This window comes from Ammospiza caudacuta, chromosome 5 (assembly GCF_027887145.1).
Source record: "Ammospiza caudacuta isolate bAmmCau1 chromosome 5, bAmmCau1.pri, whole genome shotgun sequence".
Lineage (NCBI taxonomy): Eukaryota > Metazoa > Chordata > Aves > Passeriformes > Passerellidae > Ammospiza > Ammospiza caudacuta.
The window spans coordinates 74,661,855-74,673,542 of record NC_080597.1 but is presented as its reverse complement, the minus strand read 5'-3'; the positions used below and the strand labels follow the sequence as shown (position 1 = coordinate 74,673,542).

The window sequence follows — 11,688 nt, the reverse complement described above, 5'->3', positions numbered from 1 at the left end:
CCAGGGATGGAGCAGCCCATGGCACTGTCCAGCCTGGCTTTGAACGCTTCCAGGGATGGAGCAGCCCATGGCACTGTCCAGCCTGGTTTTGAACGCTTCCAGGGATGAAGCTGCCACAACTCCTCTGGACCACCTATGCCAGGGCCTCACCACTCTCACAGTAAAGAATTTCTTCTTAACATCTAATCTAACCCCATCTGCTTTTAGTTTAAAGCTGTTCCCTCTCATCCCATCACTCCAGACCCTTGTCCAAAGTCCCTTCCTCATTTAAAACCATTTGGAAGGCATCCAAATTCTCCTAAGAGTCCTTTCTCCAGGCTCCCTCACCTTCAGCTCTCTCACCCTCTCTCCAGAGCAGATGTGCTCCAGCTCTTGGAGCATCTTTGTGGCCTCCTCTGGACTCCAACAGGTTTGCCACCTTCTTCTGTTGTGGATCCCAGAGCTGGAGGCAGCCCTGCACGTGAGGTCTCACCAGAACAGAATACAGGGGGACAAATGGACTGTAGAAGGAAACAAGACCACCCAAGGCTCCCAAAGACATCTGATTCATTTCCAGGATAGTCTGAGAGAGCAGACGTCACATGATATCTATCTTCCATTAAGAAGTGAGAAACCTGTTTTCTGGTCAGGAAAATTTATATAAAATGATACCCACTGCCAACTTGCTTATAGAGTAGTTTAGGGACTAACATAACAATTTCCATGCCAAGTGTGTAATTTACTAATAAAACCTTGTGGAATTTTACATGTCTTCTGATTTTTGTTGTTCCTTTTGACCATGAACAGTTAGGGATCTTGTGGGGAGTCCCTTTTTTTGAAAATGGTTTTGTGGGCAGAATGGGAGCTTCAGGCAAAGGTTAATGGAAAAACTTTACTGTTGAGTCATGAGCTGCAGAAAGGACTCCCTGGCTTGGTAAACTCCTTCTCAGGGAGCTGTCTGGGTTCAGCTGGATCCAATCTGAGCTCCAGATTTTGTCAATCGTTTCCATCTAAAGGATTATATAGACATAATTGAAACTTTATACAACTTGTCCCAAAGGTTTTAGGATTGCAAACCGTGCATATTTTTGTAATTATAGATGATGTAGGATTATAATGATAAGGCAGAAACATGTTAAACAGAATTATTTAGTTCACAGTATGGAAACTATAACTACTAGTATAATATTGTGCTCTATGAAGCAGTATTGAAGCAAGTACATTAAAGCAGTTATATTAAAACCAGCAAAAACAATTAAATAGAGATCACCCATACTAATGACCATGATCAAATCTCATTGGCTCAGCCTTGAGAAGTGACCTTGAGAGGCATCTCCACTCCAAGAAGGAATCTCCACACACACCCACACCCACACCCACTCTCCAAGAAGGTGTGTGCCTGGTGTGCAAGAGCTAAAGAGAGCAAAATCCAGTCACTACTTCATATCAACAATGATGTTCAGACACTTCTGGGAAGCAGGGCACAATTCCTCTAGAAGGCCAGCACTGAAAACTCACACACACCCCTCCTTCATTCTCTCTCCCTTAGCTTATATATCTGAGCTGAAGTCAAATGCTATGAAATATCTCTTTGGCTAATTTAGGTCAGCTGGCCTAGTTGTGTCCCCGCCCAGGAACTTGCCCACTCCCATCCCCTTTGATGGGGGAAGGAATGTCAGAGGGACAGTGCTGCTTTGCAGTAGCCAAAAAACTGGTCTCTTATCAACGCCTGTGCAGCTACCAGCACAGCAGTGTAAGGGCTGTGACCTTCACCTAGCTAAATCCCAACACAGGCATTCACAATGAAGTTTACTTGCTGCAGTGCTGGTTTGCAGGTTCACCTCATCGATAAACCACAAGTTGCTTCCCACTGAAATTTCCACCAGCAGTAAAGTAACAATGTCCCTCCTTGCAGGAGGTTCAGTGTCCAAACATGAACAGAGGATGCCATAACACTCGCCCAAGTGTCAGCATCACACTCCACATACTTCTCTAAGAAGTGAGGATGAAAATGTGGGTCGAGGTGCCAACAGGTCGTACAAGATACCTCCATGGCTCCTGCAATGAGACAGCAGCTTTGATGTCCTTACTCTTGATCCTTTGGGGGTAGGGTCCTGTGCAACAAAGAGTCCAATGGGTTCTGTGAATTCAGGATTATAAGGGATTGCCCCACGTTTCCCCTGGGAGTGGTTGTACACTGGGTCATGCAGCACTGTGGAGTTGGGGGACATTTTGGTGGACATCTTTGATGGTTTATGGCCCCTTCTAATGATGTGACCACTGTTGGGCCCTGCTTTGTTCTGTCAGTTGGGCCTCATCAGAAAGGAGGAATTTGCCCCACCTCCACCAGATCTGCTTCTTTTTGGCCTTCTCCCTCATTCTGGCTAAACCCCACTTTGTTTAAGACATCAGTCCCATGTTGACAGAGACAAAAGAAACCACAGGACTCAACCAGCATGCTTAAACCAACGTGGGGTCTAACACACTTCTTCTGGACACTAGCAACCAACTCATCGTTCTATTATTCCTGGACTTTTGGAAACAGAAGACAATTTGTCTATTTTAGATTTGAGTGAATGAATGGTCATTGAATGACAGAATACTTTGGGTTGGAATGGAACTTAATGACCAGCCTACTTCCATGCCCGCCCATAGGCAGGGACACCTTCCACTATCCCAGGTTCCTCCAAGCCACAGCCAGCCTGGCCATGGACATTTGCAGGGATGGGGCAGTCTCAGCTTCTGTGAGATACCTGCACTAGGGCATCACCACCACACAGTCACAAATACCTTCCTAATATCCACTCTAAACCTACACTCCTTCCATTTCAAGTTGTTTCACCTTGTCTCGAGCTGTGTCAAGGGAAATACAGAGTGGATACCAGGAAAAAGTTTTTCACTGAAAGAGTGAAGAAGTTCTGGAATAATCTGCCCAGGGTGGGGGTGGAGTCACCATCCCTGGAAGTGATTAAAAAAAGACAAGATATGGCACTCAGTGACATGGTTTAGTTTAGATGTTGGGGCATGGGTTGGACTTGATCATCTTGAGGGTCTCTCCCAACGAAGTCATTCTGTGAATTCTGTGAATTCTGTCCCAATGCTGTGGTTTAGCCCCAGCCAGCAGCCACGTCCCACGCAGCCGCTCCCTCCCTCCCTGACCACCAGGATCAGGGAGAGAACTGGAAGGGGAAAAGCTGGAAAACTCATGGATGAAGATAGAGACAGTTTAACAGGGAAAGCAAAAGCTGTGCAAACAAGCCAGGCACATCAAGGAATTCCTTCACCATTTCCCATGGATAGAAAGGTGTTCAGCCACCTCCAGGAGGGCTGGGTACTGTTCCACCTTATGGCTACCTCAGAAAACAAAACCCACCACTCCAATCTCCCCCTCTTTCCTCCTCCTTCCCCTTACTTTATATCCTCAGCATGATGTCACATGCTCTGGAATATCCTCTGGTCAGTTGGGCTCACCTGTCCTGGCTGTGTCTCCTCCCAGCCTCCCAGGTACCCCCAGCCTCCTTGCCAGCCTGGCAATACAAAAAGCACAAAAGGCCTTGGCCTGTGAAAGCTCTGCCCAGCAATAACAGAAACTTCTCTGCGTTATCAACTCTGTGTTCAGCACAACTCCAAAACACAGCCCCACACCTGCCACTGTCAAGAAAATTAACTCTGAACCCAGCACACCTGTCAGCTCCAAGCCCTTGTGCAAAGTCTGTCTCCAGCTCTCCTGTAGACTCCTCAAGTACTGGCAGGTGCTCTGAGGTATCCCCAGAGCCTTCTCCTTCCCAGGCTGCTGGGATGGAGCTGTCACACAGCCCTGGCAATGAGGCAAGAGAATATTTATAGCCTGGTCATGGCAATGGTGTTCAGGGAGGCTGCAGAAGGACAGACTGTGAATATCTGAGTGTATCAGAGTCAGGCCAGTCCATCCAGTGTCAGCAGAGCTGTTCTGTTGGGAGCAGAAACACGTGTAGGTGCTGGAGCAGCAGCAGCTGCAGCTGGTGGGATTGATGAAAGGATCAAGGAACCCACCAGACCCTGTTAGCTGATCCTGACATGCCATGCTGCAAGTCAGTAAATTGGGGAGAAATCCTGAGGAAACTAAAACAATGTCAACACCTTTCAGAGTGGGTGTGAACAAATTCCCGAAATAAAAATAGAAAACTTCGCTTTTCTGTGGAATTCACAGTTTACCAAAAAGGGCAACTTTATGACTGGGTGTATAGTTGACTGATCCTGACATACCATGCTACAAGTAAGCAAATTTGAGAGAAATTCTGGGGAAACTATAACAAACAACAGTCAGCACATTTCAGGGTGGGTGTGAACATACCCCTGAATAAAAATAGAAAACTTCTCTATTCTGTAGAATTCCTTGTTTATAACAATGGGGCAAATTTTTGAAAGGGTATATATTGCAGGTGCACTCCTGAGGTTTCAAACACTCCTTTCTCCTGGGAGAAGACAGAAGGAACAGTTCAGCTGCCTGTTCTGAGACTCTGCACCAAGGTAAGCTCTTCCTCCCTCCTCATCATTGATTCCAATATTAAAAATCTCTCCTGACTTTCTGAAAAAAATATCTACATGGACAAAGGCTAGGCTGGAGCTGCTGAGCTCCAAGGAGGAATCAGAGCTTATGCATGCACTGAATTTTGCAGGACTTTGTTGTTTTCCGTCAGTCAGGAGGGTACAGACAGAAGGAATGATTTGGGAAAGAAACTCAAGCCAGCTCACCTAAAAATTAATATCAAACTGCAGAATAAGAAGGAAGGGGGAGTATATTGAGTATTAAAACTCCACCCATGACCTTGTGAAAAACCTTGGGACAAACACAGGTGTGGTCTAAATTCCCAGGGAAATTTACACAAAAATCTTCTTGGAAAATCCAACACCTGTCACTTCCTGGAGAGCATATAAACCCAGAGAGTGTGAGACTGCAGCAGAGGCATTTGAGACTCCTTTGCCACTTTGGGGCTGCAAGCAAAATCCTGTACCACTCCTTCTCACAATAGGCTGTTTTCTATGAATCTGTTATATCAGATATTACCTTATTTAGATCTCTTTCACTCACATGGGGTGGGTCATGCAGAAGGACTTTTCAGACCCTTCTCTGCTTGATTTGGGGCAGATACAGCCGTGCTCTGCAGAGCACTGTAAAAAGTCCCGACTGGTAGTTGCAGTTCTCAGTTTCCAGCTCATTGGTCACCACATTCCGGATCCAGGGCTGGAAAAGAGAAAAAGGACCAGATACCTTGGGTCAGAGCAGGGCTGTGTGCAGCTCAGCATCCTGAATCCAGTGGAAAGGGAGAGATGGTGGGCAGGGAAAAGAAGTAGACAAGGGCAAATGTGCAAGGTGACATGTCAAGCCTTCAGCTGTGCTGAGCTCAGCCCCTGGCCAGCCCAAGGTGGGTTTGTGCTTGAGAGGCTGTGGCAGCTTTGTGTGCCAGGAACACTTTGAGCTGCCTGTCCCAGCTGCCTTATCCCAAATGCTGATGATATTAAATCTGTCCAATGAGTGTCTGGCAATGCAGATGGAAGCATCCCTGCTCTCCCAAACCTGTGCTGCCTCTGAAGGGAGAAAAATCCCCTCGTGTGGTTGTCACCATCCCAGGGAGCTTTTCAGCAGTTTTATCAAAAAGGAATGACCTTACTGACTGCTGAAAATCCCATCAGCACTGAGAAAGACAAAACAGGACAGGTTGCTGTCCAAGAAATCCCTGCAATGGTGCCTTTGCCTGTCCCGGGAAATCAATCAGCAAAGCTGAAGATGGGCATCAGCAGGAATCCCAAGCAACCAGGGCAAGAGCTGCCCCTCAGGGCTTGCATTGCAGCAGCCACTGTGCTGATAAGATAGTGGTGTTATCCCTCATGCTTGCTGCTGCCATCTGCTTGGCCCCTTCATTTGCACCCTCCATGTGCCTGCAAGTTCAGAGTCTGGGGCTGGATAACATGGAAATGCAAGGTGAGCAGCAGGACACGCATGGCCCCATGTCAGCTGAGAGGCAGGAGCCCAGGTGGATGATTTGGGGTTCAGTGTTGGGTCTGACTGGAAGAGCTGAGTGTCTGTGTGAGCCTGGATGGGGCCACAGAGCTGTAGGCAGTGCAGCATTGCTGTTCTTTGCCTGCCCAATGGCCCATGAGATTAAAGCCCAGCTGAGCATGGCAGGGGGCTGAGCAGAGTCCGTGCCCAGCTGCAGGTGTGTGCTGTGGGAAGGTGCTGAGAGCAGGAGGGAGGTGGGCAAAGGTGACCTTGTCCCAGGGCTGTGCCTCAGTTGCAAGATCCCTTTGCTGTGAGAGCTGATTGCAGTCCTGCTGGGTTTGGCTCCTTCCTCCTACAGGCTGAGTGCTCCCACTGCTGACTCTGCTGGGCACCTAAACTCTGTTTTAGGTTTAAGCCTTATTGCCCTCATGATTTTTTCCATATTCAGGAGGACAGAAATCACTCCTTTCCTGGTCTCTCATGGTGCCCTCCTCTGCCAGCTCTGTCCCCCTGCACCCAATGGCTCCAGGCCATGACCTGCTCTCTCCAAGCTGAGTGTCCCTCTGCATTTGCCTTCCAGGGGAGCAAGAGCCCTTCACTGAAATCCTGCCACCATGCTGGGGCTGCTGCTGCTGCAGGTGTTGGCCAGCTGCCTCTGGCTGGGACACAGCACGGTGGTGAACTCCTTTGATAGCTGTCCTCAGTTCTTCTATGATGGGATTCCCCCAGATGGTGCCCTGAACCCAAATAACCCAGCCCGGATCTGTCAGCGCTTCAACAACTCGTATCACTATGCCACCCTCTACGACAGAGTCAGGAGAATTCCAGTGTACTCTGCTTACAAGTATGAGCCTGGAGATGACAAGAAACCTCCAAAGAGGTGGATGGTTGAGCCTCAGGTGAGTGTCTCTCTTACAGCAAATCACCCTCCAACCATTCAGAGATGAGCTGCAGCATTTAAATTACCACTTCTATTTCCTAACACTCCAGTTCACACATGCATGTGGATGCACTGGATGGCAATTTCCTCATTGAACTTCAAACTCCTTCACCACATGGTTCCTCTGATGCACCTGAGACATGAGCAGGAGCATGAGATGAATCACATCCCAAAGGTGCCCAGCTCTGTGCCTTCACCTGACAGGAACAGCAAATCACATTACTTGGCATGACATGACAAAGTCAAATGCTTCCCATCCTTGTACCCTGCTCTGCTGGCTGACCAAGTGATGGGGAAAAGGCATCCAGGAGAGGCAAAACTTGAGGGACCAACAGTCCTGCTGGGATCTGATCCCCACTTTGCCCTGAGCTGTTCTGCATCCCTGGCAGAGCTTCTCTGCTCCCCGTGAAGAGTCAAACAGGCTTTGTGATTGGTGTGAGAGAAGTGAGGAGAAACTCAGAAGGGGTGAGATGGCCCCGGGAAAAGGCACCTTCTGGTGGCCATGGTGACCTCTTCCTTTTCATGTTCAATGCTCCCACCACTGAAACACGGACCAAGAGCGGCTTCGAGGGTTGTCTTTTTAAGGATGCATTGTCCCACTCCAAAAAAGGCACAGTCCCTCCATTGGGACCTCTGTCCCCCTCCATTTCTTTTACACCCCCTGGGGCCAAGGTGAACCTTTTCCTCCTGGACCTTGGACCCTGGACACCCAAAAACCCTTTGATATTTTTTTAACTTTCTACAGAGGCATTTTTGGAGTATTTCATTTCCCCAGGACTCTTTTGGAGTTACAGGCTCCTCTCAGAGACTGATAATTTCTAACTACTTTTCAGTAATGCTGCAGAAAATTCTCCCTGGCCCAGATCAGCTCTGAGACATATTCTCAACACTGCTGTAACAGATTCCATTCACTTTGAGATCTTTTTGCTTACTGAGCAAAACTGTTCATGCTGGAATCAAGTGCAGCAGTCCCAGGGAAACCTCAGCTCCAGGACTGATTTCCTGACACATCTCCCTGTGTATGGGGTTATAGTCCTGGTGTTCCAGGACTGGAGTACACCTGTAGCAACCACACAAAAAATCACATAATCACAGTGTGGTGTGAGGGGATCCAGGGAGAGCCCAGGGCAGATTTGGGCTGTGGAGGCAGGAGGAAATGGAAACAGATTTGGCAGGGAAGGTGTCTCACCAAAGTCAGCTTTCAATCCTGGGAGTGGGAAATGCTCCTTGTCTCATGCATCCATCCATGCTCCCAGCAGAGGCAGCAGGCTGGATCACAAAGGTCACAAGTCAAACTGAGAGCAGTCAGATTCTGAGCTGCTTTCTCTTAAAAGCTCTTGCATTCATGCAGGAGGGGCATGTGTATGATTTGTCTCAGATTCATATGTTTTTCAACACTTTGATGACAAAAAATGGCATCTTGACCATCAGAGACTTCTGCTCCATGGTAATCTTCTCCATTACTCCCATTCCCTATGCTAACACCTCTTTCTCTTTCCCTGTCCAGCTCATAGATAGAAATAGTCTTCCAGACATGAAATACGATTGGGTCCTCATAGAGGAACACATATTCACCTTAGACCAAATCAAAGAGAGCCAAGCTATTCCTGACGACTACAAAGAACTGAAGGATTTGGACCGTGGCCATTTGTGCCCCAGTGGCCATCAGTTCAGTAAAGAGAGCATGATGGCTACCTTCACTCTCACCAATGCAGTGCCTCAGGACAAGAATCTCAACATAGGCCAGTGGAACATCTACGAGTATAGAACAATGCGCAGTATGACCAAGGGATGTAAAACCACCTACGTGATCACGGGTGCTGTGCATGGGAACACCTACATATCTGATAACAGGGTGAACAGACCCAGCCACATCTGGTCAGCTGCCTGCTGCCTGGCGGATGAAGAGCCCCCAAAGGCTTGGGGGGCCATAGCTGAGAACGACAAGAACCAGGTGGAGGTCCTCAGCCTGGAGGAGCTGGAGAAGAGGTTGACCGATCACTACAAGGGAAAGGTTACCCTGTTCAAAAACGCCTGTTCCCAGAAATAGGCCTCACTTCCTCAATGGAAAAGGTTAGGTAGCTTTTCCCACATGTCACAGAATCACAGAATGGGTTGGTTTGGATGGGACCTTAAAGCCTTAAAGATCATCTCATTCACAACTGCCTGCCATGGGCAGGGACACCTTCCACTACACCAGCTTGTTCCAAGCCCTCCCCAGCCTGGCCTTGAGCACTTCCAGGGATAGGGCAGTCAAAACAGCTCTGGGTAACTTTTACTCGTACCACAGCCTGCTCACTGTAATTTACTGCTATATAATATCCCATCTAACCCTGCCCTCCATCGGTGTGAAACCAGTCCCTCTTGTCCTCTCACTCCATACCCTTGTCCAAAGACCCTCTCCAGCCCTCTTGGAGACCCTTGAGGTACTGCACTCTCAGCAGTCTATCCAGGCTGAACATCCCCAGCTCTCTCTCCCTCACTCCAGAGCAGACACACCCCAGGCCTTGGAGCACCTTCATGGACTCCATTGGACTCCACTCCAACAGCTTTGGATCCTTCTTGTGCTGTGGGCCCAGAGCTGGAGGCAGCACTGCAGGTGGGGTCTGAGCAGAGGAGAGGGGGACAAATGTCCTGGTCAGAGTCTGTGCTGCTTCATTCTCTGCTGTGTTTCCAGCTCTGTCCCTCAGGGCACCTCCTGCTCTGCTCAAAGGCACAAAGATGTGGGCAGAGCCTCCAGTTGCTTTGCTGCCCGTGGCAGGAGAGAGCCCTGAGGAACGAGTCCTCTCCTCCTCAGCTGTCCCCAAGAGTGTGCAGCTGACTTGTCCCTCACCTCCTTAGACAGGCTGTGGCACCAGGGCGCCTCAGGGTGCCCAGAGATCCTGTCTGGAGATCTCCATGTCTGGAGATCCCCAAAGCCCAACAATACATGATTGTGGACAACCTGCTCTCGCTGATCCTGCTGCAGCCTGGAGTGTGGACTAGAAGGTCCTGAGAAGTCCCTCCAAAACACAACAATTCAGTGATTCTGTGATCCTGGCACATGCTTTTGTTTGCTTGCTTTGAAAATGCACCTTGAGAGCAGCAGCTGTTGTACCAGACAGGCAGGCTTTGGCGTCACATCCATAGAGAGCTTGGAGCAGCCAAAGCTGAATTCCCGTGCTGCACTCCTTGGACACCTTCATGCTCTGCTCTGCTTCTGAAGCTTTTCTGCAGATTGATGGCAAACTGATTTGGGGAAATGTATTCAATGCTTGTCAAAGTTCAATGTGTGCCCCATCATGGAGTTTGCAAGAGCTTACAATAAAAGGGATTTGCTGCAGTGCTGGATTGCAGGGTCGTGTTTCTATAAACCTCAAGTTGCTTCTCACTGAAATTTCTACACCCACCAGTAAAGTCACAGTTCCCAGAGCATCCTTGCAGGACATTGGTTGTGCAAATGCAATCAGAGCACCCACACAAGTGTCAGCATCAGGCAGCAGTTATTCTCCTGTGAATGGCATGAACCAAGTGTGCCAGGGTGCCAACAGCTCATGCAAGCTGTGTCACTTTCAGAGCTGCCAGCTTGGGGCTGGACATCCCAGCTCAGGAGCTGTTGTTCATTGTCCTGCTGGGTCTCACTGCTCAGGCAGAACCAACCTGTTTGGGGCTGCTCTAAAACACAGGTTCTGGTGGAGGTGCAGAGTGAGGCAGCCCCATGCAGGTGTCTCCAGGTGTGCTGGTGTCCCAGCTGTGACCGCAGCCAGCAGAGCTCCAGGCCTGCCTCAGCTGCATACAGAGCTGCACCCTGGGCCCCTGCAGCTGCCCTGAGCTTTGGAGAGCCCCACTGGGCTGGCTGATGTGCTGCAGCATCCTGGGCAACAGGCACCCCCAGCTGGGCCAGCAGCCAGAGGCCAGGCCCGTTCCACAGGGGCAGCTCTGGGGGCTCTGCACACCTGAGCACAGGCACCAGGTGCCAGGGCAGACATGGGGCATGGCCTGGCAGCACCATGGAGCTCTGCTCCTCGTGCCTCCAGCTGCCATGGCCACAGCAGGCAGAGCCCTGCCTTGTGTCAGTGGGGCTGCACACACCCCTGGGAGAAGATGTTGCTTTTAGGAGAGCAAAGTGAGCACATCACTCACTGCCTTTGCTGGACAGCTCCTGCCATGCCAGCTCCTCTGCCTGGATGGATTTTTTCTGCTGGGATCAAATGCTGACACAGCCCCTGCTGGGATGAAAGCATCAGAGTGATTTCAGGCTGAGGCCCCTCTGCAGACATCTCTGCTGTAGCTCAGGCTGAGGCTGCCTCTGACTTGCTCACACACCTCTGCACACTGGCTGGGGATTGGGACCACACTCATCCTCACCATTCCTCATGCCATGTCTCACTGCGCCCCCCTTCCAGGCTCTTGAGCCATTGGCTGCTTGAACAACTGTCGTGGTTTGACACTGGCCAAACACCAGGCACCCACAAAAGCTGCTCACCCAGCCTCCCCTGCAACAGCTGAAAAGAGGAGAGAATAAAAAAATCATGAGTTAAAAACTCAGTCTAAACATTCCCAAGAGCAGAACTTGTTCAGCTCAGAGATAGAAAGTGAGTTTATTACAGACACAATCAGAGGACAATAATGAGAAGTAAAATAGCCCTTTAAAAACACCTCTTCTTTCCTCAGCCTTTCCCTCCTTCCCACCAACACCACAGGCAGACAGAGAGAGGGGGGCTTGGTCAGTTCATCACCCAAGGTTCTCTTCCAATGCTCAGGGAGAGGAGTCCCTCCCCTTCTGCACCGTGGGGTCCCTCCCATGGGA

At 49.6% G+C, this 11,688-nt stretch overlaps 1 protein-coding gene across 1 annotated transcript; it reads left to right on the top strand.

Annotated features, from left to right (window-relative positions):
- Positions 1–4,385: 4,385 nt before the first annotated feature.
- LOC131557923 (endonuclease domain-containing 1 protein-like) lies at positions 4,386–10,221 on the top strand. The gene is made up of 3 exons (XM_058805423.1): positions 4,386–4,488; positions 6,540–6,858; positions 8,407–10,221. Exons 2-3 carry the CDS (start codon positions 6,574–6,576, stop codon positions 8,947–8,949), a joined length of 828 nt encoding a protein of 275 aa, XP_058661406.1. The 5' UTR covers positions 4,386–4,488; positions 6,540–6,573; the 3' UTR covers positions 8,950–10,221.
- The last annotated feature ends 1,467 nt before the right edge of the window (positions 10,222–11,688 follow it).

Bases quoted from the DNA above. Each gene is read 5' to 3' on its own strand.
- LOC131557923 (XM_058805423.1), top strand. From the start codon at position 6,574: ATGCTGGGGCTGCTGCTGCTGCAGGTGTTGGCCAGCTGCCTCTGGCTG. The intron at 6,859-8,406 runs GTGAGTGTCTCT...TTCCCTGTCCAG, and splicing joins GGTGGATGGTTGAGCCTCAG to CTCATAGATAGAAATAGTCT.